The 25,457-nt window shown below is 43.7% G+C and overlaps 11 protein-coding genes across 11 annotated transcripts; 6 read left to right on the forward strand and 5 right to left on the reverse strand.

Moving 5' to 3' along the window:
• Positions 1 to 236: 236 nt before the first annotated feature.
• Positions 237 to 3,158, reverse strand: SS1G_03097 (hypothetical protein; the record flags this gene model as incomplete). The annotated part of the gene is made up of 4 exons (XM_001596824.1): positions 237 to 638; positions 722 to 2,228; positions 2,667 to 3,007; positions 3,087 to 3,158. The coding sequence occupies 4 exons, from the start codon at positions 3,156 to 3,158 to the stop codon at positions 237 to 239; spliced, it is 2,322 nt and encodes a 773-aa protein (XP_001596874.1).
• Positions 3,159 to 4,021: 863 nt separating this feature from the next.
• SS1G_03098 (hypothetical protein) lies at positions 4,022 to 8,415 on the reverse strand (the record flags this gene model as incomplete). The annotated part of the gene is made up of 3 exons (XM_001596825.1): positions 4,022 to 5,191; positions 5,244 to 6,415; positions 6,471 to 8,415. 3 exons carry the CDS (start codon positions 8,413 to 8,415, stop codon positions 4,022 to 4,024), a joined length of 4,287 nt encoding a protein of 1,428 aa, XP_001596875.1.
• Positions 8,416 to 8,778: 363 nt separating this feature from the next.
• Positions 8,779 to 9,264, forward strand: SS1G_03099 (predicted protein; the record flags this gene model as incomplete). Its single annotated transcript, XM_001596826.1, has 2 exons — positions 8,779 to 8,815; positions 9,152 to 9,264. The coding sequence occupies 2 exons, from the start codon at positions 8,779 to 8,781 to the stop codon at positions 9,262 to 9,264; spliced, it is 150 nt and encodes a 49-aa protein (XP_001596876.1).
• A 614-nt stretch (positions 9,265 to 9,878) lies between these two features.
• Positions 9,879 to 10,400, reverse strand: SS1G_03100 (predicted protein; the record flags this gene model as incomplete). The annotated part of the gene is made up of 1 exon (XM_001596827.1): positions 9,879 to 10,400. One exon carries the CDS (start codon positions 10,398 to 10,400, stop codon positions 9,879 to 9,881), a length of 522 nt encoding a protein of 173 aa, XP_001596877.1.
• Positions 10,401 to 11,089: 689 nt separating this feature from the next.
• Positions 11,090 to 11,257, forward strand: SS1G_03101 (predicted protein; the record flags this gene model as incomplete). Its single annotated transcript, XM_001596828.1, has 1 exon — positions 11,090 to 11,257. The coding sequence occupies one exon, from the start codon at positions 11,090 to 11,092 to the stop codon at positions 11,255 to 11,257; it is 168 nt and encodes a 55-aa protein (XP_001596878.1).
• Positions 11,258 to 11,304: 47 nt separating this feature from the next.
• On the forward strand, positions 11,305 to 11,860 carry SS1G_03102 (predicted protein; the record flags this gene model as incomplete). Its single annotated transcript, XM_001596829.1, has 3 exons — positions 11,305 to 11,379; positions 11,501 to 11,561; positions 11,679 to 11,860. The coding sequence occupies 3 exons, from the start codon at positions 11,305 to 11,307 to the stop codon at positions 11,858 to 11,860; spliced, it is 318 nt and encodes a 105-aa protein (XP_001596879.1).
• A 746-nt stretch (positions 11,861 to 12,606) lies between these two features.
• Positions 12,607 to 13,017, forward strand: SS1G_03103 (hypothetical protein; the record flags this gene model as incomplete). Its single annotated transcript, XM_001596830.1, has 1 exon — positions 12,607 to 13,017. The coding sequence occupies one exon, from the start codon at positions 12,607 to 12,609 to the stop codon at positions 13,015 to 13,017; it is 411 nt and encodes a 136-aa protein (XP_001596880.1).
• A 1,279-nt stretch (positions 13,018 to 14,296) lies between these two features.
• Positions 14,297 to 16,854, forward strand: SS1G_03104 (hypothetical protein; the record flags this gene model as incomplete). Its single annotated transcript, XM_001596831.1, has 2 exons — positions 14,297 to 14,932; positions 15,094 to 16,854. 2 exons carry the CDS (start codon positions 14,297 to 14,299, stop codon positions 16,852 to 16,854), a joined length of 2,397 nt encoding a protein of 798 aa, XP_001596881.1.
• A 708-nt stretch (positions 16,855 to 17,562) lies between these two features.
• Positions 17,563 to 18,045, forward strand: SS1G_03105 (predicted protein; the record flags this gene model as incomplete). Its single annotated transcript, XM_001596832.1, has 2 exons — positions 17,563 to 17,709; positions 17,935 to 18,045. The coding sequence occupies 2 exons, from the start codon at positions 17,563 to 17,565 to the stop codon at positions 18,043 to 18,045; spliced, it is 258 nt and encodes an 85-aa protein (XP_001596882.1).
• Positions 18,046 to 20,481: 2,436 nt separating this feature from the next.
• SS1G_03106 (hypothetical protein) lies at positions 20,482 to 21,816 on the reverse strand (the record flags this gene model as incomplete). Its single annotated transcript, XM_001596833.1, has 4 exons — positions 20,482 to 20,872; positions 20,946 to 21,266; positions 21,343 to 21,638; positions 21,718 to 21,816. The coding sequence occupies 4 exons, from the start codon at positions 21,814 to 21,816 to the stop codon at positions 20,482 to 20,484; spliced, it is 1,107 nt and encodes a 368-aa protein (XP_001596883.1).
• A 1,151-nt stretch (positions 21,817 to 22,967) lies between these two features.
• SS1G_03107 (hypothetical protein) lies at positions 22,968 to 25,092 on the reverse strand (the record flags this gene model as incomplete). The annotated part of the gene is made up of 2 exons (XM_001596834.1): positions 22,968 to 24,515; positions 24,565 to 25,092. The coding sequence occupies 2 exons, from the start codon at positions 25,090 to 25,092 to the stop codon at positions 22,968 to 22,970; spliced, it is 2,076 nt and encodes a 691-aa protein (XP_001596884.1).
• Positions 25,093 to 25,457: the final 365 nt, after the last annotated feature.

Here is a 25,457-nt window from a genome sequence, read left to right on the forward strand (position 1 = left end):
CCCGTCGCTGTGCACTAACCGTCCTTCTTCAATGCCCGCATTTGAACCAAGTCGCCCTGAACACCTTTTAAGATCCTATACACCACGCTCGCGCAAGCCAAGCCAAGCCATACTTTAGGGACGAAAATACTGCCAAACTAATGATTTACTACCCAGCCAGATGCACCCATCAAGACCACTAGCATTTCCCGCTCTCATTCCCATCACCTTTCCTCTTCGCCTTATCTCAATCCCAATTAAAGCCTCCTCCAAACAACATCCTTCTCAAAAATCCTCACATCCCGCACATCCTGAAACTCAAACCCATCACAACTCCCAACTTTCAACCCGAATCCACTCTCACCAAGCACAACTTCATCCTCACTGTCGCTATCAATTGCAGGTTCGGTGTTCTTTCCCAAGTGAACCTTGGGTAGTCTTGCTTTCGGTGGATTTTCTTTAATACGACGATAAATACGGGTTATCGAATTTTTAAGAGCAAGATATTCGAGTTCACAGTCAGGATTATGAGCAATGCTGTCTACTGTGAATTTTCGGAATTCGCTCCTCACCAATTGGCAGGTATCATCAGAGCGGAATTCGATTGCGTGGAGAGCCCGGAGGTTTTTGAGACCCGAGAGATTTTGATTAAGGATGTGCTGATTTCAGGGTTAGTATACGACTTTTGAATGTTTAATTGGACTTGCAACAAAATAGGGTGTGAAGTTACACACAGACATACCATAACTGAAACATCAAAAGCAGCAGCCAACTCCTCCAATCCTTTAGCTTTCCGACACAACAGCAAAGCGGTTTTGGCATCTAAGTCCCATGCAAAGGGTGTTAATTGGTGAGGAATGCTCTCCTGATGTATAGAAAGGACTTTTAATGTTGGGGCATGTTTTTTGAGAGCCAATCTTCGGATTTGCCCTATGGAGATTCTTTTCTTTGAATCTGCGGGGTCTACCTTTGTTCTGGATGCTCGTTCAAGCAGGCATAACTCCGTTATTTTGGCGAGTTTTCCGATGCAGTCCAGGAAAGTTATGGTGACGTTATCTGTGTAGATTTCATGTAGCGGGAGAGGATAGATCCTATTTTCGCGTGCTACCATAGACCAAAATGAAGTTTGAAAGCCAACATTGAGTAAAGTAATTCTTCTCAATACTCTAATGTCAATAGCCTTTGATATAACGGAACTTTTTAGAGGTATTAGGTAGAGTGATAAGTTCTCAAGGGCAAGACCTCGCGTTTTCCGAATGTACTCGCTCATGCCCTTGTTGGTATTGACAACAGGGGCATCAATTTCTGTTGACTTTCCCTTCTCGTTTGTCTTAATGTGCTCTGGAGTTTGTTCAAACTTCTGATCAGAGACTCCTCGAGCAGGAAGAGTTTCTGAATTAATTAGCTCATCAACAACTTCTGAGGCTTGGTGTTCTTGCACTTCCATGGAAACAGGCTCGATATCCGTCTCGGTTTCAGCAATGATCCCCTCAACAAATTCCAGATCTACCACAAGCTCCGGTTCTTCAATATCGATGTCATCTGGATCTACGATGTCCTTGGATTTCGAAACTCTTGTCTCTGTTGCCGATTCGTCAAAAAGACCGGGTTGATCTTGAGATTCGCCCTCGTCCGTGACAGTTTCCTCTAACGGGTCGGCCGTAACTAGTGATTCGGAATTCTCTCCATTGACCTCTTCCGCACTATTGTCCTCTGTATGACCAGATCCCGCCTTGCTACTTTCGCCATTATTACCTTCCGTATTACTGGTGGTGCCTGACTTGTCAGAAGATTCACTTTCCCTTTTCAGGCTCTTGAGGTAAACCTGAGAACCCTTCTCGATGGTTTCCTGGACGAGTTTTTGCATGTCCTCAAATTTATGCTCAGCCATAGCCTTCGCCGATTGTTGCATCAACGCTACAAACATCTTCAAGGGACTGGACATTTCTGACTTTTCTTCGGGTCCACCTTCTGGCTCATCTGCATTTTGACTAGGTGAATCCGCACCGCCTTTCGAAGTGGACGATTCAGTGCTGAAGATCTTTGCCAAAGCTGCTTCTTGTGCCTTCCTTTCCTCTGTAACCGTCATTCCTTTTAAAAAAAACGCATTAGATACATTATCTGGAGCGGTGACAGGAAGTGCAGTCAATTGGCCAAATTCATCTTCCGGTTCAGATTCGTCATCTTCGACTGGAATTTCCACAGCTGGCTTTCTGGTTCTGGAAGCAAGTAGCTCGGAGAATGACAATCTTAGTGAACTTAAAGTTGACGATGAGTTATGTATACAGTCTCGAATTTCAGATAGATAATCCAAGGTATCTATATCAAGAACAGCTAGACTCTTTAAGTTTTTGAACCCTGAAAGAGTTTGAGATGTCCCGTCCACAATTAGGGTCCGACCTTTTCCCTCATTCTGTTTTGCCTTAGTTGATGTGAGAGATGACTGGCTTGGTACCAATGCTGGAGGAAAACCGAATGTTGAAGGGTTGTAGTTCGTCGAGGACGTTGGGTTTGGGTTAGTCGCAGGAACATTTATTGAATTTTCAGCTTGCATTCTAACATGTAAATGTTGTAGAGCCTCAATACGATGTAATTCTGTGAAAATCTGGCCACTCAATTTCACACGAATATCCCATCTAAGGATCAGAAATTAGCACGGTCACACGTTGTTAGCAGGGTCAACCAACCGAAAGCTCTCGAGAGCTTTAGCTTTGCGCAGAGTCAAAAGCAACAGAGTATTCATGAATTTCCCGCAAGAAGTATCATGTAAATAAGAACGGTAAGCTAGCTCTCCTTTTTGACTTCCATTCAAAGGCTCAAGTATAATTTCCTGTAGGTGTTGGGAGTAATCGTAATCACTTGTAACGAAACTATCCAGCCCCGACGCCAAACTATCGATAGGGGAATCATTAAGTGTGTCATTGTCATCTGGAAAGACAATATGGAAGCTTCGATATAGTTCCTTGGCTGCTAGATTTCTGAGATGCTTCGAAACGAGAGAGAGCGCAATCAGATCGGCGGTCGACGTCTAGAATAGAAGACCTGTTAGGATGTAACGCGGCGCAAAGATGACATGATGAAAAGCTGTTGAGCCCATCTTGACTTACATGTTTCAATATACTGGATTGGACCTCCAAAGGGAGGTCAAGAATTCCCCTGTTCAGATCCTTATCAGACATCGTTCCTGGATGTTTGAAGGAAGAGTCGACTTGATCAATATAAAGAGGGATTCTGTAATTGAATCTCGATCGGGCCTGTCATTCCCAGCCACAGTTCCAATGCTTCTAGATTCCGATCCGTATCTGTTATGTTATCATGAAGCTTACACTTATTCTTCTACTTTGTGAAGTCATTCAAATAGATCCAGAATTCCAGACCTCGTTGTAAAATGCAGAATTGGTTATTTGTTCGAATGATTCCTTGTATGAGGGTTAAAAGAAGGAACAAGCAAGTGATATCTAAGACATACCTTCCTTATTCAACTTTGCTTTCATTGGTGTGACTTTCACCAGTAATCACAGTCATAATTCCACTAGTAATTACAAGGCTGAAATGATAATTGGTTGAATGACTGATGTTTGATCTGATGATTTGATAATTCGATAAGCGCTTGTTCATTGTTCATTGTTTATTGTCTACTGTCTACTGTCTGTGGGGGTTTGCTCTGTTTGTTAGTGAAATGCGGGGGTGGCGACGGAACGGGGATGTGGCTAGACGTAACATTAATACAGCAGGTGAGATTCTATTAGTGTTACCCGATATAGAATATATAACTGGCTCTACTGATGGAACGAACGGTTTATAGCATTTGATTATTTTCGATTCAATGAGAATTATCTATTTTATTTATTCGATTTTATTATAATCTTTAAAAAACCTTCTCGTTGAAAATGTCTTTCTATATATATTTTTCATTATTTTATATTTTTAAAAAACATCTTTGTTTTGAAAGCACCTTTCAGTTGCTCATTTTCCCAGCTGCCGCACCTCGGCCATATGATTCTTATTGACCTTTGTCCCTACCCACCAAAATTCACCTCCCTCACCAAAGCCTCTCCCTTCCTCCCCTCGAAAAATCATACCCCTTCATCCCACCTTCCCCTTCACCATTCCCAGGATTTCCTTTTCCTCTCGCCAACCTTTCAGATGCCCTCCTTCTCCAAGGACTAGCTGTAGCCGTATTAACCCTGTGCAACTCAGCAAATTCAATTTGCTTATTCATTTCCTCCTCACTAGATCCTTCAAAATTGAAACCCTCGTCTATTTCCACCATTCCCCCTGACCCGCTCAAGGCATTCATCCCATTCGACAGCTCATCCCATGGTTCTGCATTGTGATCTTCCATCCCCATATTCATGTTCATATCGAAATCCATAATAGCACCCTCAGTTATACCGGTAAATGGTGGTGCAGAAACGACTAGTCCCAGCGTAGAAGAAGCTTGATTTGAGAGGAAATCCATGTTGGCGGGTGATGAGGTGTCAAACCCCAAGTCCATATCACAAGGATCAAATAATTCCTCATCGAAAGAAGCTAATAAATCATCATCGTTGAGAAAAGCTGGAGGTTGTTGCGTGGAAAATGAGAGTATTGATTGGGCTTGTGGTTGATACGTTTGAGTTTGTGAATATGGTGAATGGTTTTGTTGTTGATCGGTTGAAGGAACTCCATAATGAGTTTTGAATTTCTCCAAAAGTTCCTTGTCATCCGCTGCTGTGTTCGGTACATTCAAAACATCCCTTGCTCTGGCCCTCAATAATCCATCAGTTGGGACGCGGCCTTGTTCTCTTTCTGTCTTAACCAAATCGACTAATGCTTCTTCTAACTCCCTCGAGCAGAAAACGTGTGCGGGCATCTTATATCGCTTTTTGAGTCCTTTGATATATCCATTTGCGGTTTCTCCTCTCAACCTCACCATCTTCTCGCTTTCGTCTATTTTCGCAAGATTGACTTCTATTTCTGCAGTATCACACGCCTTGAGATTCTTTCCTGGATTTAGGTAAGGTGGATAGAAACCTGAGCCGCCTGAAGAAACTCTCCAGGAGACATTTGCTGTGGGAAGACCTGGCCCGGATTCTTGAGGCGACAGACCGACATCACGTTTAAATCGCATTAACCACTCTGCGTTGTCAGCAGCGGTCTGGTTCCACGGGTCGTCGTCATCATAAATTACCCAGCGCGCTTGGTTTTGAAGTTCAGCATCCGTTGGAATCTACGGTTTGTCAGTACATCAAAGAGATTATCGAGTAAAGAGATGGTCTTACATGTTGATTGGGATTATTTGGCGACATACATCTCGCCACAAATCTGGAAAGTTCTCGGACTAATCGATTGTAACAATTTGCATCGTTGAGGAAGTACTTCAGAGGTTGTGTAGGGTTAGAGTTTGTAGATGGTTGATTGGATGCTTCAAGTGTATGAACGGGCTGATTGTAGTTCATATTTGGCGAATCCCCTTTACTTCCTGGACGACTATGAGCCTCGTAATTCTCCAACTCCCAATGTGAGGTTCTTGATGGAGATTCGGCTCGCTCAGGAGAACCTATCACTGTTGGAAACATAACGGAAGGTTTATTTTCTGCCGCAGGCGCAAGTCCGTTTCTCGTCTTGAATATATGAAGATATAGTGGATCGTCAGCCCACGTTTGATTCCATTGATCATCATTTCCATAAATGATGAGCCTAGCGTGTCGCTGAAGATCAGAATCTGCGGGCTTTATACCCAGGGAGAATTGAAGTTGCACATAATCTTTCATCTCTGCTTCTAGTCGGGCGTAGTTGTGTATGGCATGATCAATAGAAGTTTCGTCCTTTGATCTTACACCCTCATTGGCCATTTCACAACTCCTGGGCAGGCCTGCACGCCTTCTGAAATCAGCGAGCCAGCCAGTCGAATCCTTTATCAGGTACTTGAACCACGAAACAGCGCCTTTGCAAGGTACTGCGGCTGTTAATTCAGCTTCGTCAATAATCCTACATGCTTCCACTTGTAGTTCAGAATCCGTAGCAGTTAGACCAAGCATTTGTCTCGAATTAACATAATTCCGTAGGGCTATCTCTTTTGGACATTGATGCATTGATGGTGTCGCATCGATCAATGAGCGTTGAACTGTTTCCAATGACTTGCTTGGTGTCATTTCAAGGACATCTTGTTTGTCTGTCTGGCATATATCCAACCTGGAGAACAAGATTAGGTCGCTTAGCCAAGAGCCTTGGGAATAATGCCGCGAATCAGAGACAGCATCCAAATTGCGGATTATTTGGCGTGCTATACCGAGCAACTCTTTGTCAGTCGGTGTTATGCCTTGTACAACCTTATCATTCACGTATTGGGTGAGACCGCTCTTGATCAGGATTTCTGGTGTGCGCTCCACATTTAAAAGATTTTGCGAAGCTTCAAAAGGCCGCATGGTCATTCGTTCTTCATGAATCAGATCTATTACAGTATTAGCCATCGCGAACGTGGAAGGATGGGGAACAAAAATACTTACAAGGGGGAATTCCATTCTCAACGATGTTGAGGATTTGTGGTTCGAAACCCCAGTCACCCTTCCAATCAACCATACTTTTTCCACTTTTGAAATGTTCGGCCAAATGATCAATTCTAGCCGTCCAAGAATCCATCACTATGCCGCAGAAGCCACATCTAGAACGTATTTCTGGTGTGATTGCTTTCCAGCTGTCCATGCTCCAACTAACAAACTTCGCATCGTGAACAAGGTTCAAATGTTGTCGTAGGTGATCTTTCCTATAGAATGTCCTTTCTCCAATTGACTTCTCGGCACAACTTGAATGGTTATGTGTTTCAGCATGACTAGCTGATGGGTTTGGATGATCGCAATATACGCAAGCTGGCCGTCCATGCTCTTTGTTGTATTGTATAGGGCCATTGGGACAACAGATCCACCTCTCAAGGGATAAATGTAGAGATTTCTCATGCCTCTGCCAATCATGTTTTGTCTTGAAGGATTCGGTACAGAAAGTGCATTGAAAGGTACGGGCGGGACCTGCAGTTATAACTTTTGCTGGTTTTGGTGCTTGTCGACGACGACGACGTCTACCTTTGGGTCCAAAAGAACCAAAAGAGCCAAACGATCCACGAGATCTATGAGAATATGCCGAAGCAAATGAACCAGCGCTAGAGTGAGAAGTTCCCAAACTACTAGCCGACGATACATTGTAAAGGGATCGGTTCGACCCATCATCAGCGTAACTGGTGTATGGACTATCCATACCAGAATTGTAACTAGAAGCCGTAACGGCCTTTGCAATAGCGGTTGCCGAGGCAGGTTCATGTTCGGGTGGAGAGTGCTTCCAACGTTCCAAAGGATTCATGTGCTCCAAAGCAGGAGTAGCTTTCCTTGGAATATCCATGGCATTTGCATAATTTCCCGCAGTTGGCGGAGTAATCGTCGGTCTCGTCTTCCCTCTTCGGCGTGCATTCGCGAGCCAATTCGTTATTTGCGTTTTATTCAATCCCGTTTTGGACATTAGAATCTCCCGCTCCGAGTCTGTTGGGTATGGATGATGATGATGTAGTCCGAGCCAATCCTTGAGGATTCGTACGGACTGTCTTGAGAATCTCGCTCCGACTTTAGGACTATTATCCCCAACGTCCGATATGAGATTTTCTGTGGAAGTTTTAAGAGTTGACAAATCCGTCGAAGAATCGTTTCGAGATGCTGAGTACGGATTATACCCTTCAAAAGGAGACATGGGTGATATGAGAGGATTGGATTGAGGGAGACCTTCCGCTATCTGCCAATCACTGTGTTGACAAGGTTGGTTCAATACCAGGCAATTTTTTTGAGAAGCGACACTCTCTCCCTCTAACAATACTTTGCATGGTTCAGCACATGCTCTGCAGTGCTCACACTCCTTGACTGAAGATGTGATTTCTTCCTCGTTGATGTCTCGATTTCCCTGGCTGTCGCCAATACCGTTAACTTTGCCAGAGGCACGATAATCATATGATTTTCTGCCCGTGATATTCAAATCTTGTGTTAAGCTGCATTGTCTCGCAAGCGCCACACAGCATGTGCAAGAACCCTTACGGAAACCCTCTTTGAGAACTTTGCAATGAGTGTTCTCTTGGCGACATCGTGTACAGGGCTTGGGAGGCTCTGACATTCCATCAATCCACCTTGGAAAATCTTGGAAGTCGTGTGCTTCAAGGGCCGTTATATCAAGAGTCGATGTATTGACCAATGCATTTTCAGAAGCTTGGGAATGTTGTTCTTCTGGAGCTGAGAAATGTTGAAGGCGTGTGAATGGGTTCTCATCTCCTTCAGGATCCGCAAGGGTTAGGTCGATATCATAAGGATCTAAGCTCGAAGTGGCATTGAGATGACTGAAGTCATAATCGAAGTGATCAGTGGTCGAATGGGTGGCATCCTCAAAATTGAAAAATTCGTCCATTTCGTCAATTGTGGTCATCTAGAGGGCGCGGTGGCCGTTGGGATGAAAATGAAAGGACTTAATTGAGTAGGTGAGATGCGGGGGGGGTGGTAATCCAGTTCAGGAAACCCACTCCTCCAGGACTACTTGAGTAGGGCAAAGGAAAATGATGATATTGACAAGAGTCCAAGAAAGGGCGTGAGGAAAAGAATGAATAATCTTGGGTGTAGGGTATATATTGGTGGATGAATGACAGATGTAAGAATAAAAAAAGGAGAGTAAGGTCAACTTGGAAACATATCAAAATCCAAATCCGACTCAAAGTCAAACTCAAAGTCGCTGGTCCTTCATCTAGAACAGTCATCTTCATGCTCAATTGCTCAATGGAATCCTTGTCAAAAAATGTCAACACGCCCTTCGACAACCACATCTGACCTTAGTCAATCATAACCGTGCATTAATCCCCACACCACCATATTGTGAATGCGGTGAATCTCCGATTGGATATCATCAATAATAGGATAATAAATGCCTTAGCTGGGTATTTATTACCTTATTACATGGAAAGAGGAATCCTTTATTTTACTTTCCTGGCCTTACTCAAGTGCATCGCTTAATTTCCCTTTGAAGCCTTTTAGGCTGTTTATGGGTTCAAGAGTTTATGGGCTTTTCAAACTTTATGCGTCCGTTCCAGTCTATCTGATAAAACTGATGGGCCAGACACCAGTTGTATCATGAGAACAACAGAAGAACAGAATAACAAAATCATCTGTAGCTCTAGAGCATGCCTTTTCATTGCAACTCGTACATGCCCTTCTGATAAACAGTAAACTCGTTGTTCTAGCGAATGCATTTCAAGCTAACACGCCGACATCGCAATTTCAATAGTTGAGGCCTGAAATTCTACTGGGAATAAGTATAGGTATGACTGCAGATGTGCATGCGGAGTATTGTTCATTTCGTGTTGGCAGAGCTTGACGATCAATCTGGTTGTAAATGGGGGTTAGAAGCGGGATTTGCTTGCGGTATACGAATTTACCGACGGACCACGGCTAATAAATAAGGGGAGGAGTGCGGAAAATGTAAGATTAAATGCTCGTTCGTTTACTCACATGTGCACATCAATTCAAGATGGCTCCTCCTGAAATTCGTAAGAAAGATCTCATCGTTAATGCTACATACAGATATTCCCCATCAGTCATTCCTCGTATATTCATCAATTCCAGCCGTCTCCAGTCAGCGCTTTAGAAAGTCGTCCACCATTAAGTTCGTACAATGAAATGCGATTCAAATAACCACGACCTCGCAATAATTATGACGGTCGGTCCAAAATACAACGAGATGGCCCCCGTTCTGTAAGTCTTTCGAAAGGAAATGGTCGAAAGATCTGCTCTTTCATGTTTATATCTCTCATGCAAAGTGATTTGATCAACTCCTCATATCCTCCGTTACCCTGAAACTTCAACCTCAGAACTCCAGTTTTTCTTTTACAATCCCAGGCATTACCTCCTCCGTTCGCCTCTCCTAGCTTCCCCACCAACGACACCCGCAACGCTCAATGGGTCCACTGTTCGAAATCCACTGTTCCTCCTCTCCCTCTTACTCTTTGACCTCCTCGGTGGATCATGTTCTTCAATTACCACAACCTCATCACTGTTCCCGCCACTTGTACTCGAACTTCTCTCATCCCTACTCCTACTCCTTCTCTCATCCCTACTCCTTCTTACTTCCCTTCTCTCTTCGACGACGACTCTCTCGGCAGGCGGAGGTCTTCGCTCTTCGACGACGACTCTCTCGACAGGTGGAGGTCTCCTCGCTTCTTGTCGCACTTCCTCCCTTACCACTCGAACAGGAGTGGAACTTCGATTTCGACTGCGTTGACGCCTAATCTCGACTTTCTCCGTGGTGCTCACCCTTCGACTATGGGGTCTCGAGCTCCTGCGCGAGTTATGTGATCTCCGTCGTGAATTCTCGCGGAAAGTTACATCTTCGGTAAAGGTAGACTCCGTCGCTGAACGCCTCATGGTGAAGCATGTATATAAGAGCCAGAGAAGGAGCAGAAACCCTCCAACCGAGCCTAAAACTATGCCGACAATTGTACCAGGCGATGGAGAATTGTTCTGCTCTCCATATGTGGTAGGAATTATGCTAGGATCGCTAATTGTAGTTTGTCGTGATGTTAGACGAGTCAAAATTTTCGCAAATTTCGGAGGAGAAGGGAGTTTGGAATTTCTGGGTTGGAGAAATGTAGAGATTGACTTTAAGAGTGTTGTCGTTCTCAAGGTCAACGAAGCTGAATGCCAAGTATCCCTGGATATCGAACTCGGCAAGAGTAGAGGAAGTAGAATAGGTGCCATGTTTGATAACAAAATCTACGAGCGACGATACGCTCGGGGCTGTAGAAAAACTCCTTTTTAATTTATCCAAAGACTATGGGCCAAAAAAAAATTGATGTGTTTTCATACGCTGCGTGTTGATACTTTTGATTGATTGTTTACGACTGAGCTGTTGAATCGGCTGGTCTGAGCTTGACGGGGTGATACGATTAGATTCAAGTGGAGTTGGAGGGGTAATGCTAGAACTTGATAAGCTAACTTCCGAGGCGTTCAAAGATGGAAATAGCTAGTATGAGTGAATGAGCAGAATGACGAACGAACGAGCGACCGATGGGCAAGGCAGGGTAAATTGAAGTATTCGGGATTGAAGATGTACAATGTGGAAAGAGAGAGAAAGGGAAGAGAAGGAAGAAGGATATAGGAGAGGGAGAACATTGGTAGGAGAGGGAGGTATAGGTAAGAGAGGAGAGGAGAGGAAAGGAAAGAAAAGGATAATATGGAAATCAAAAGTCGGAAGGGAAATGAAAATAAGTTATGCTACCTAGTACTGTACCTACCTACCTATTCCATCTACTCAGGCCTAACCTAGATAATGTCATGCCGAATATTCCTTCACAGCAAACGAAGGCTCACGGGTGAGGAATCTGTACCTGGTCGAATGCATTGCGTATGTAAAATAGAATGGGAGAATTAAATATAAAATAAAATGTAAAATACAAAATGTAAAATATAAAATGTATTAACTACTAGCAGCATTAGGTGGGTGTACTTTGGCTTGCGCAATCTAGGACTCCTCGGATATATTTCATGGTATTGCAAGATTAAGACTTACCTCGGAGAAACTACTAGGTATCTACGATATATTAATGAAATGAAGGGCTGAAATAGGATTGTGGAGTTGTGGGATTCTCATTCTCATCATCTTTTGAAAGCGCTTGTGCATGCGCATGTGCTATGTGAAAATAGTGAAAATACCGTTGGAATTGATTCGCATTGCATCTTCCTCCTCCACTGTGGAGAGAAAGTTAAAAAGTCTTTACGGAGGACTCTCTTCGCCGCCGACGCGTGTGATGGATGATGCGATGCGATGCACAGTTTGGAAAGTTCCATGGGGTTATGCCATTATGGTTAGAGGCTCCACCAAATAAACCAAGATCTTACAAGTAAAACATCCCACCCAGGTCATGGTAAAATCAAAAGTCGTGACACCGTTGATGAAAGAGATCTCTTCTTTTCGATGATCTCCTGCATCAGATGTTTGCATCGATTTCTCCTCTCCTGATATTAACAAGAAAGAAAGCTGTCGGTCATCTCTCATGAGATGTACTCATGTGTCGCCGGTCCAAGGGTAAGTCAGGATTTTGATTTGTGCTAAGCCACTAATCCGATGCCAAATTTGCGACAATAAATGTACCAAAAGTAAAAGCCCAAGAACTCCGAATGCCAAGCATTTTCTTTGTTTCTTTTTCATTTTAATACCAAAAGGTCATCTCGAGAACTCCGATTCTTCGCTTTTTCCTTTTCATCTTCTTTTCCTCTCTTCTTCTGGGTTTTGCGAATAAGTATATGTTTTCATTCCACATCCTTATACCCCAGGATTTACCCTGCGAACCATATACTTACTTGGTATACCAAGTCAAAAGTCGAATATAGTTTTGATCTTGAATTCATTTAGTCATCTTTGTATGACGTTGATCTAGAACTATTAGATACTACCAAGAGCCACTATCTACATATCTACATATCTAAATATCTGTCCTAATAAGAACATCGCCTTCTATCTACAAAACACCTCACCTTAATTCAATCACTCGAAGAGTATCAGACATTTTTCAAACGTCTCTCAGCACGACACACACAGACATCGCTTTGAATCCTCAACAATTCTATCATAATGTCTAAGAAATACGAAGAACGGCCTCCACCTCCAGCCTACGGCTCGGACGGTCCTGGTCAAAACCCCGCACCCGTCATGCCCCAAGCAGCCTATATGCAACCTACCCCTTCGCCTCAGCCTCAATATCAGCAACAGCCATATCAACAGCCGTATCCTCAGCAATATCCACCACCAGGGCAACAATACCCTCAACAAGGATATCCATCACAAGGAGGATACTATGCCCCAGGCCCGCAGATGGGATATCAGCAACAACCGCAATACGGATACCAACAGCCTTATGGGTATCAGCAGGGATATGGACAACAACCCTATGGACAACAGCAGAGGGGTTCTTCTAGTGAAGGTTTTTTGGGGGCTTGCTTGGGAGCTTTAGCTTGTTGCTGTTGTTTGGATTTATTGTTTTAAGGAGGCCCATTGGGGAGGATTAAAGGGACAGGATGGGGCGGCGACCCGGAATGGAAGGGATTGGGAGGCATAGTGCACGAATTCGACAACAGAAACGAAAGAAAGTACTTGATTTGAAGAAATATCGGACATACGGGTAACCAGGATCTTTGAACGTATGGATAGGAAGGTCTGTGAATAGATAATAGGCGTGGTGCTGGGCTGGACCTGTCATGGAACGACGCTGGAAGCGATGATTACAAGGGTCAGATGCGTAGGTCGGGTTGTTTGAATGCAAAGGAGTCATAGAAGGATAGAGTCATCTCGGCGTGAAAGGATTAGGCTCTTGATTCCATAATCCTTTTATAATTAACAATTTTCTTAAATACCTACCTACATATTTATACTTGATGTATTTATTCCAACATCAAAGATATATCATTCATTTCCCCACTACTCTGCCCCCACGGAAGTGGCTCCCAGAGGGCCAGCGGAGCGTCATCAAGCAAGAAATCATGATGAACTTCCACTTATTATTAGTTAATTATTATTATTATTATTATTATGGGGACAAGCCAAAGGTTAATTGCCTACATACCTAGTACTTCTATCAGAAAGTGACCTTCTTCATTCGTATACCACCAACTGTTGGAATGTGTCATTTACATTCGAATGAAATTATTCTCAACCAAATAAATCATGACACTATTTATTATTAAAAGGATCAAACCTTACTATATATACCTACTAGGTATATAATTAATTACCTAGGTACCTCTTCCAAGTATAAAAATATCAAAATCCAATTATCCGTGCGGACATGGGATTTCTAGAATTTCCATTTTGGTCCCTGCCAAGATATATTTAAATACACTAGGTCCACCAGAGGTCCCTAATAGATAGATCAACGTTAAAATCAGCCCTCCCGTCCAATTGAGTTGAAGATCTTCGTATATAAATCCAAACTCTGTCGCATTACAGCCTGGTGCTGACTATTTTCATTTCATTCTTTCAAATAGTCGGTTGTCTGACATGAATCCTTCAACAAAAACTCGCGACTGATTTTCATTATATCATTGCTCGTTCGTCTTTCTTTTTAATACTTCCAATATCATTCCACCCCACTGTCGTTTCCTCGCCGGTCTCGTTATGGGAAACAACACAAGATCTTACATGAAGTGAAGCATTTAGGCAGTACCCTCGCCCCACCTTCAACAAGTATCTGTACTGTGTTCTTAGCTACTACAATTACCCTCGCTTTCAAACCTTTTGATACGCTGCGACAATTGTATCGCATATCATGGCCGATGTCGAAGAGCCGCAGTTTACCACCCTTGCCCAGCGCATTGCTGCTTTGAAGCAACAACAGGCAGATGACTCTCTGGTCCCTCAAAATAATACCCTGACGATAGCTAAGCGACCACCACCGCCCCCTATCCCAAGTTCCAATCGACCTCACCTTCCCACGAGGCCAAAGACTGCCAACAATCCTCCAATTCTTACATATGGTTCATCCGTGAACCAGAAACCATCCAATCAGCCGATTGGCGCAAAGTCAAACTCACCCCCGGTCGGTCGCGATGGTCCGACGAACAATACCAAGAGTCCTGCTCTCCCACCTCGAAATGCTCCTCCTCCGTTGCCCACCAGGAAAGCTTCGACGCCATCCCTACCACCGAGGAGAGCGTCTACATCAACACAATTGGTAAGGAGAGGTTCGGGAGACTCGACCATATCACAAGTGTCCACTATCTCCGCCATATCATTGAATAGTTATGGCAGACTTGCCTCTTCAATAACATCCATTGGGTCAACCGATAAGAGAATGTTGCCCCCTCCTTTGGATATGGCAAAGCTTCCGCCTTTACCACCTTCGAGGAGGGAACTGCAGGAGAAGGCAAGACTGGAGCAGAAGGCTAAAATACCACTCGTTTCTGTAAGTATTATTGGTAGATTTTACATAATTTTGGGTTGTAGGTTTGGGTGGACTGAGTATCCTATCAAATTCTATTCACTTCATGTAGAGCTTCCGGCACTGTTACTGCAACTTTTCCTGCTAGCTTCCCGTAATACAGAGTTAACAAAGTTATATTACAGACCAAGTCAGCCCCGGTTGTTCTGAAGCAGCCTCCAGTTGTTGATCGTGAGATGCCACCCAAAATGCCTCCAAGACCAACTGCAAACATTGAGCAAGGAAAGCCAGTTGCTTTACCACCACGAAGATTACCACCTCCATCTTCCACTCGTTCTGCTTTATCTCTAGGGTTCGGTAACAAAGCAACCGAAACACCAAATCCTGCACCAAGACCAGCCCCTACACATAACAGAACCCCTGCACTTGCCGTCCAAGAACTGAACTCGGATAATTTTGATCGTGTCGTTTTCTCTGGGAAATTTGCTCTTGTGGATTTTTATGCTCCATATTGCAAATATTGTGTCGAATTGGACCCGCATTACAAACAACTTGCCGAGGATTTTGCATTTGCCTCTGACAGACTTGTTATTGCCAAGGTTGATGTCGACGAGCATAAATCTTTCATGACCAGATATGGCATACAAGGATATCCGACCATCATGTTCTTCGATGGAAATGGAGATAACCCCGAAACGTATCAGTATATGAGAGATACGGCTGCTATGACGGAGTTCTTGACTGAAAAGACTGGAATATCACCATCTGATGCACCAAAACCTGGAAGAGCACCACCACCTATTAACCTTAGATCGAAGCCAACATCGGCTCAGGTGAAAGCTGTAAGTGCTGCTCCAACTACATCATCATCTTCTTCAACGGGCTGTCTCTTATGTCGAGACTTCTCTGGCCCGGATCAAATTGCATCAAAATATTCAAGAGAATTCCTTCCAAGATCACCTGATAATACAGGATATCTTGCTGATGTTCTTTGTCGCCCTTTCAGTTCACCTACTGATAAAGCTCGTGCGATATTCGTTTGGCTTCACCATAATATAGCCTATGACACTGGGGCCTTCTTTGGCAATCGAGTCAAAAATGTTACACCAGCCGATACTATTAAGACCGGCTTAGCAGTTTGTGGTGGATACGCTGGTCTATTTACAGCTATTGCACTTAAAGCAGGACTTGAAGCCATCATGATAACGGGTCATGGAAAAGGATTCGGATATACGCCACTTAAACCAGGAGAATCATGTCCACCACCTAACCCAGGTGGCCATGCCTGGAATGCAGTACGTATTGATGGGGGAGAGTGGAAACTTATTGATGCATGTTGGGGATCTGGACAATTAGGAGACGATCAAACGTACAACAAGAATTTGATCTCATCCTACTTTACCATGTCGAATGAAGAATTTGGTCTCAAACATTTTCCGGCTGATAAAGCACATTTTTTTAGAAATGATAGAAGGATTTTAAGCTGGGAAGAATATTTCATTGGAAATATAGGTGGTGAACCATTACAAATTTTCAGCTCTCCAGAAGATCATCACGGTATCTCCCAAACTTCTATCGCACCCCCTCAGAGACAGATACAAGCCTCACCCACATCTAACGAAATCATTCGTTTCCAATTTTCCAAAATATGCATACATTACGACTTTGAGCGCAACGGACCTGGTAAGCCATATTGTATGCTGTTGAAAATAGGAGGGATCGATGGGAGAAAGGAGGATATGGTACCATTTGAATTCGATGGCTTTTGGTGGTGGGTAGATGTTAAGACTAAGGAACTGGGAGCGAGGGGTCAAACAATTAGTTTGTTTGCGGTTACGAGTGTCAATGGAGAGGATGCTAGGGGTATGACGAAGAAGGAGTACGAGGTGAAGAAGGGGAAATGTGGAATGGGCTTTGCAGGAGTTGCGGCTTGGGAGCTAATTTGACGTTGATGGGGTCGATTAGCGAGCTTTGGGTGGACTTCCTGGTAATATCCTCTGTTTTTGTTCTCGTTTGGTATACGGCGTCTGGTGAAGTGCCGGGCTTGAAGGGCATTGGTACATAGGATATCATGATTCATATCACTTCTTTTTCTTTTTTTCGATTTCATAGTCGCACAAAATACCCAAATAAGCATAGCACAATGCAAACCGATAACTTCGTTTTTTCATGTCTTCCACGTGGTTCCACGCATCACTTGTGCAGCCTCATCGCGCATATGTTGTACTACTCAAAATATTCCACCAGTTTCTACATAAGCCTCGATTAGCCTTGTTATTTGAGGGATGCTTTACCATTGCTGGGTTGTTATGAGCAGCATAGAGCGGGGTAGAAAGAGGCTAATGCAGCGTAGGTAGGTTTTGAGTGGGTATAAGTATATGTTTGTATGCCTCCCTAGATTTAACTTCTTCATATTCTCTGAGAATATTTGAGGTAACAAAACAAGAAGCCACACAAGATACTAATAAAGATTTTGAGGACAGTGAGTCGCCCTATCACCACTTGATCTTTTTCTCATCGTCTTGTGTACACAAACAAATCTCTAACTACACGATCTTCTTGGATTTAGGCAGATATCTCTGATACACAACAATCCAATCTACAGCATAACTTATATATCAACTGTCACGTCACGTAACATCACCCAGAACAGAATGAAACCAACATCAACTTCCATCCTTCTTCTCACAGCCATTACCACCTTTATGGGAATGGCAACCGCAGGACCCGTTGCTTACGGTGTCTGTCAAAGTGGTTGTGCGGGTGTGGTTATGGCTTGTTATTCAGCGGCTGGATTTACTGTACGACTTCCCTCAATATACCCCCATGTTTCGTCCCTTTCCCTTTCATTTACCACTTTCCCGACCTCCAGTAAACCAACCCTTCATCAAAATTCCCCCCTTCCTCATCTAAGCCCCACCATCTAAATCTTCTATCAAAATCTCTTTTTAAACCTTTCTGTCCACTTTTCCTACCAATTTATACCCTCTAGAAATAACGGGACTAACACTCCATAAAACAAACAGTGGGGAGCAACTTTAGGTGCAACGGCACCTCCAACGATTATTGCGTGCAATACGGCTTTTGGCCTTTGTAGTGCCAAGTGTGCGGGATTCCTTGTGGCCCCTATTCCTTGATTTTTGGTCGGTGGAATGAAGAAGGGTGCGGGAAAGAGTCGGGAGAGAAAGGAGAAAGAGAGATGAATGAGGGAATGTGAGAGAGGATAGGGTTGTAGTTGTACAGATGAAGAGGTAAATTTGGGAAGGAAATATGGAAAGACAGATTGTCATGAGACGATACTACAAATACCTCGCAATGATGATTTTGAATACTAGGGAAAATAATAAGGTTCTATGGGGGTCTGTGTTAAATTGATCGATTATTTCATTGCGAATTCTCGAAATTTGAAAGCACTAATTCCCCCGGGACGTCCCTCAAGTTCTCAAAATCACTGATATATAAGTGGGCGTAGAACAGGTAGGAATTAGTCGCTATCTTGCTCCATCTGTCAAACGTAGACATTTATTAGAAGGAAAACAATCGCTGCGTATGGAGATTTATCTTCGTTGATGCTTGACTTCCTAGTCTTTCTCATGCGCAGCGTTGGACATACTTTAGTTTAGCTATTTAACAATACCGAGATATCAAACTCTGTAATGCCAAACGATGTGACTTTTTGTGACTTTAGTGTGCGTGACTTTGTATTTGCGTCAGCTCCTGAAATTTTCTTGTGTTTTCCCTGGTCAATCTTCTAACAAGTCATTATCTATGGCAAATGTCACGGCTAGTTCATATGCTGGAATAGACCAAGCTACGCTACCATACCTCAAAGTTGACATCCTTCTCAGGACTATGATTATTCCGCCCTCCCAATTGCTTAATTTCCAACTTGATTCTTAGAATCTACCCTCTCCACCTAGTGTTGGCCCATTGTTTTGCACTTCTGGTGCCGAATTAAGGTTGGAGGCTAGACTTAAAGATTGGAAGCCATAGTTGAATAAAGGAGGAATCGAGTATTAAATTCGTTATAATTGTTGATATGTATTAGGAATAGGTATATAAAGCAGCAGGAAAGACGCTACTGATGCTTTATATCGAAGATCGGGAAGGCCAATGAATCTGTCTAATGTTACACCAAAGAATTTGAAACTTCAAAAGATAAATATTTGAGAAAATCAGCATAATAAGGTTTTGCAATTGAGACAGCTTACTTATTGTTCAAGTAGCAGAGTAAGGAGGTAGTCCAAAGCCACACAAGCCAGAAGAAAGAAACTAGCCATCGGCAGTCGGATCTAAGAATAGTTTAAGTGAATATATTTAGAGGCTCTAAAATATTTACCACGCATCTTCCTCGCCTACCATTTCCATTTATAAGCCGAAAGCCTCCTCTTACTTCCTCTCGCTATCATTATGGGCTATATTTAAAGGTGCACCATTCTCCTCCTCCTCATCGCTGCCACGACCGCGTTACCAATATGATGCAACATTTATTTGTAACTCAGCTGCACCCCCTGCTTTTCCTCTGCAATGTGTGTCATGTTCATATGCAACTTTCTACCCTGCTTAAAGGCATCCATGATACCTCGGCTATATTGTGATGCGATTAAAACGACTGACCATGCGAATTATACAAGGTTATGCTAGAGCGTGACTAGTCGTGACGAATTACAAGAAGTCATCTAAATGTTTCAGTTTCTTACAACCTGAACATTGCTTCATCAAGGGCACGCTCAATCTGAGTCTCTTGAAGCTGCCAGCACTCTTAGTCCAACACACCAAGAATGTTGCAGCCGTTCCAGTAAATGCACATCCCTCAGTACCAGAATGAAAGAATATACAAACTGCGAGACAAGGTGAGGTACTTCTGTGTCGTCTTTAGTGGCAGCAGAGTTTTAGCAGAGGGATATGCCCAATTTTGCGCGGGTAGTTTTGGACAACAACTTTAACACTATCAAAGTTTAGATAAGGTTGGATAGATGGCGGCTGATGAGATAGTTCAAATGATATAGAGGAGGAATATGAGCAGCTTTGTTAACAGGGGTAAGAAGCTCGAACAGATAGATGACCAAAGGGGCTCGCCGGGACCGTGTGCTTCCACATCGAATACAGCACTTGATGTTTGCGAGAGGATACTAAGGTGATTTTCTCAACATGTAATTCTCGCCATGGGATTTCGACATATAAGACGAAGTAACAGAAATTTCAACTACTAACCAATGAAATTATCAAAACAATTATTCTCCTTACCTGCTCTCTCTAATCATCATAATGAAATCCTCCACAAACTCACACGAAAGGATGGACAAAGGATTTCAGACTTATGTGATACTCCGAGCACTACTGACATCTTTTCGTACTCGAGCTCTTTAGCCCTATAAGCCATCAAAATCTGATGGCTTAATTCTATGACTACAGCAAATTGGAAAACCTTATCCTAGTACTTCAACACTATCAATGAAAGAACTTATCTTAAATTGATGAGCGAGTGGAAAGTAAGTTGCGAACGAGCCCGTTCATTGCCAGATCAGATAATGAATTCCACGACATATCTAAGTGTCAATACCAGACAGCCCCTACAACTTCGCCTTCTCTCTCTCTTCCTTTACCTTCTTCGCCAATCCCACAAACTTCCAACACAATTCTCCCATGGGCCACATCGCCTGCCCATGGACCTTTGCCTTCGTGCTACTCGCCTGTCTCATCGCCCATCTAGCAGCTATGCCCTGATAAATACATGTATTTCTGAAGAAGCCAAATGCCACTCCCCAGGGCAAATCAGGTTCTGGGTCCCAATCCGCTGTTTCTCGATAGCAGGAAATTAAATCTGATTGCGAGGGCAGACCGGGTAAGTTTTCTTCTTGAAATTGTGGAAGGGATGCGAATTTCTTCTCGTTGCGGACGGCATAAGGAGAGAGAATATTTATTATATCAGAAAGAGGGTGCCCGATTGTGGACATTTCCCAGCTGAAGAGGATGGTTATTAGTTTAGACTTCTACGCGATATGAATGGGAATATTGAGGGAAGGGAAGCACATACTCCAGAATTCCAATAACTCTTGGCTCCGTTTTGTGAAAAACTAAATTATCGATCTTATAATCCCCATGAATCAAGGTCCCTCTATCCTTCGGCTGGTATTTCTTATCTCCGAAAAACCCTAATATCTCCTCAATATGTGGTATCTGACCGACTGGCTCCTTCGTCTCAATATCAACTGTCGAAGCTTGAGCCACACTTATCGTGCCAAAAGTTTTGATTTGACGATCGTAAAATCCCACTGGTTTACCAAAACTTGTAAGTCCTGCTTTTGATATATCAACGCGATGGAGTTTGGCTAGGGTGCGAATCGCATCGTGCCACCTATTTTGACACTTCATCAGTATTGATTCCTCATCATAATCTAGGACGCAACATCACAAGTAGAGGGAAAACATACATCTCCCTCCTCTCCTCCTCTCCCACTCCCGGAATTCCTGGATCTTCAATAATTCGTCCATCCAAAAATTCCATAATATAAAACGGTGTGCCAATTACTCCTTCGTCCTCACATAAACAATAAGCTTTTGGAACTGGTACATTTGTTTTCTCCAATGCATGAATAACGCGATATTCGCGTTCGACTTGATGTGCAGTCTTCGAGACAAGCTTTCCGGGTGGTTTCTTGCGCATTACATATTTTTGGCCATTGGATGCGAGGAGTTGGTATGTTGGATTTGATTGACCGAATCCGAACTACACGTTGCCAACTAGATTAGCAATGAGCACCGGGGCGGTATGACATCAACCTGGGAGTAGAATGGGCGATACGGACCTGTTTAATATCAATAGGGGTCTTGATCTCCGGTACATGCTCTTCTATATATTTCTCCAAAGCTTGGAGGTCAACAGGTTGTCTTACGGGACCGGCCATTGATAAAATATTAGGGTAGCTTCTAAATGAGAGTTGTAGTTAGATATCGCTTGGAACATCTTGTGGAGGTGAAGTTGTATTTATGAGATAAGCTCTGAGCTGAGACAAATATTTTGCCTCGGCCTCGGTTCAACAGGGGGTGCGGAAATACGCTAGCCCCCCGGTGAAGGCGGGGGAAGCTTAAATGTTGGAAGTAGGGGAAAGAGTACGAGTACCTACCTGTACATGTGCTCGAGTAAATTCAGGAGGATAATCATATATGTAAATTTATGTAAATTCTAACAGTATTTTTAATTGTCAATCTCTAAATATTAAACAGTCCCCGATGTCGTTCAATTATGCTAATATTTTTAATACTATCACCTTGTTTTCCCTCAGTATTTGAAGCCTCACCATTCAGTTCATAACACAGCCAATGTCACAAGTTCAGCATTAGCGACACTATGGTGCTCGAGTAACTTGCGATGAATTGATTCATTCATAAATTTGGTTCCTTATATACATGTACTCGTATATGGCCTAGTCCTTCCCATCCAAAAAAAAAAAAAGCCAGTAGACACGTTCAACGGCTAAGTAGATGTAAATGCTCAAACACATCTCCAACCTCTTCACTTTTTTTTACCCAAGTTCCCTTCCGCTTCTCCTATTCGTCCCACTAGATAATACAATAACAAGAACATAACAAGGGGAAGAGGCCTCGTATTAAGCGGGACACCCTGTCCCATCCTTCCTCTGCGCAATTGAAGTAGGAAACTCCAGTTCGATATAGTCGTCCAAGCCAAACTCCATTCAAACCCCACTATGAATACATTTGGAAGAAACCCAACAAACGAGACTTGACAAAAAAAAGAAAACAAACATTCGATGCTGTGATAGCCGCTAGATTCATGATATGCAAATAAAAGGCAAGGCCAGATCTACGGCCGGAATTGAAGTACGTGTACTTGAGAAGAACAGAAATACAAGTGTGGGAAGATAAATAGGATAAGAAGAAAATATATAAAAGGAATGGATGCTCATGTCATCACCCTAAAAGCCCAAAGATATCGAGGCGAATTTACGGCGTGGGATTCCACACGCCACGTGCAGTAACAGTGAGAGAAGAATTATCCGGTTGTCCCTGTAATCGTCTTTCCTTAGGTAGCAGAAATCTAGAAATTCAAACTATGCTGGAGACCCTTCCCTAACGTGATCTGACTTAAACTCAACGTCCTTGCATCGCCCTTTCCAGTATCAACACTCGCCCTTGCACCCCCACTTCCGTTTTCCTTCCCACTGCCGAAAACCTCATCTCCAAAGTTTGGACCGGCTAAGTCTTCATTAGGGGTCTGGAAAACTTCGGAAGCTGCTGCATATGCTTCATCATCACTATCACCGCCAAAGCCCTTAAATGTGCTCTTGCCCGATGATGCGGTGTCGAGAACTAGCCCAGCGCCCCCCACGGAATTGGGAGTGGGATACGACATGGGTGCTACTGACGGATATGAGACGATTTGCTGCTGTAGGGTGAGGACAATATTCTCAAGGTGCTGGCGAGCAGATTGTTCCGCTAGGAACATATTCGTCAAATTGTTGTAGTGCTCCATTGTCAAAGGGGCATCCTTTTGAGTTGTGGGGGAGCTGGATGGAAGACCGCGAATCGTAGTTGAGGTTGATAGAGGTCGACAGGTTGTGTGGGAACTGCTTAAACGCACATGGTCATCTGTTGTTGCAGCGTACGGAGCTGGTACTGTATCATCAAAGTCAGGATGGTAAGAATTGTTATGAGACGATGATGTGGGACGATTATTGCTGTTGTTAATGTTGTTACTGTTTGGAAGCCGGTTCTGAGCGCCAAATTCGTGCCAATGTCGATGCCGAGGTAAGACTGGTAAAGTCATTTCAGAGTTATCAGTTGGAGGACGGCGTTCTGAGGAGCTGCGATCCCTTTTACCGCCTTTTGGAGGATCCTGGAGGGTAACGTGATCCCCGTTCCCATTTAGCTGTCGATTAATCTGATACACTGTCTTCTCCATTTCAACTAATCTAGACTCGATACGATCAACTCTGGTTGCCAGATCAGCAGCCTGGGTGATCTTCATTCCAGCCAATCCACTCAAATGTCCAAAATTAAATGGCTGTGGCTGATCCCGAGATTCTACTGCTCGTGGACTTTCCGAATCGTTCACTAATATAGGTTCATCCGCTTCCGCCTTGGTCGAAGATAACGGAGACAATGGCCCTGGATCGTAGCTTGCTCTCCAATAGCGAATCTCGTCACTGCGACGTCTAGTCATTCCCCCCACAACTCCTGCAGCCTCTCGCAATTGCCCGACTGACCTTGAACGCCTGTTTGGATGGCTACCACTTGTAATTGCCATTCCAATTAATCCAGAGCACTCCTCGTCAGAGGGAGCTTTACTGCCTTTAGCTTGGGCGCTAGCCGGCCGCGGTGAAAGTCCCGTCCAATCTGCATAGCCTGGTGTTTTATCTGGTGTATACAATCTACCAGTTGTGACCCTTGTTCTTGTCGTTGTACTTTGTGTCTGTGTAGATGTGCGATTCGTGTCCGGCTCTGTATTATTCTGCTCCTTTAAGTTATTCCCTATGAAAGGAGAATGCGATCGAAGGGCCCGGTTAAACTCATTGATCGGCATGGACGTAGAACGTTTGGGTGAAGTCGCGGTGTTCATTGGATTTCGGCTGAGCGCAGTTGGGTCCTACAAATCATTAGACAATAGTAACGTAACGCAACATGGCTCTACTCACACTACGATGATGTTGTTCACTTTGCAGAGCATCAACGCCTTGCCTCTTGTTTGGCGTTTCTTTCCGTTTCTTTCCAAATATTTTACCAAACACTCCTTTAAGAGTCGACTTTTTTCGCGCAGGCTTCAAGAGAACCGAATCTGACGGTCTGCCAACAGGTGATGAGCTCCGGAGAACACTATAGTCCTGTGTCCTGCGCGAAGGGGGGTTATAAGATGGCCGGTCAGACGGTAAGGGTGAGGTTCCTATCCGCCTGGGTGGTTCGATGTAGTCACCCATTCCAATATCTCCATGAGCCAGAGCACTATCTCGGCCAGAAATGGCGGAATCCCTCATGACTTTTTCGACTCCATCTGAACGAAGAGATCCAAGAGGAGTTGCTATACTAGTTCCTGGAGACCGAATTGGAAACTCGTCGTCATCCTTTATGGGAATAGGAGCAGAAATCCTCCCACGGATGGTAGAACCGGTATTTGTTCGACCAGAAGTTTCCGACTTCGAGGTCCCAGTCTTCGAAAATTTACTCATCTTACTGAGAACCGGGACGGGGCGTTAGAACGGGCCTTTCGTTCTGCCTGTATTCATAAGTGGGTCGAGGATAAGGATAAAGCTGTTATGATAGTGGATTGCTTGAGAGACGTGGAATGATTCATAGGCATATTCGCAAATTCCCGAGCGATGAGAAGACTGGAAAGTCTCAGTTCCCTAGTCGAATTATAAGTTATTCTCACGAGCGTCCATCGGTCCATATATGTGTATGTATATGAGTATATATCTTGAGCAACTCCGCACCGTTCAATGGAATGGGTCCCTTACCAGGGAAATTGATCGATCTAGGGCGCATCACACGTATCATATATTCTGCGACGCCCGTAAGCTACCGACAAGGAGTG

This window comes from Sclerotinia sclerotiorum, genomic scaffold, assembly GCF_000146945.2.
Source record: "Sclerotinia sclerotiorum 1980 UF-70 scaffold_3 genomic scaffold, whole genome shotgun sequence".
Classification (NCBI taxonomy): domain Eukaryota; kingdom Fungi; phylum Ascomycota; class Leotiomycetes; order Helotiales; family Sclerotiniaceae; genus Sclerotinia; species Sclerotinia sclerotiorum.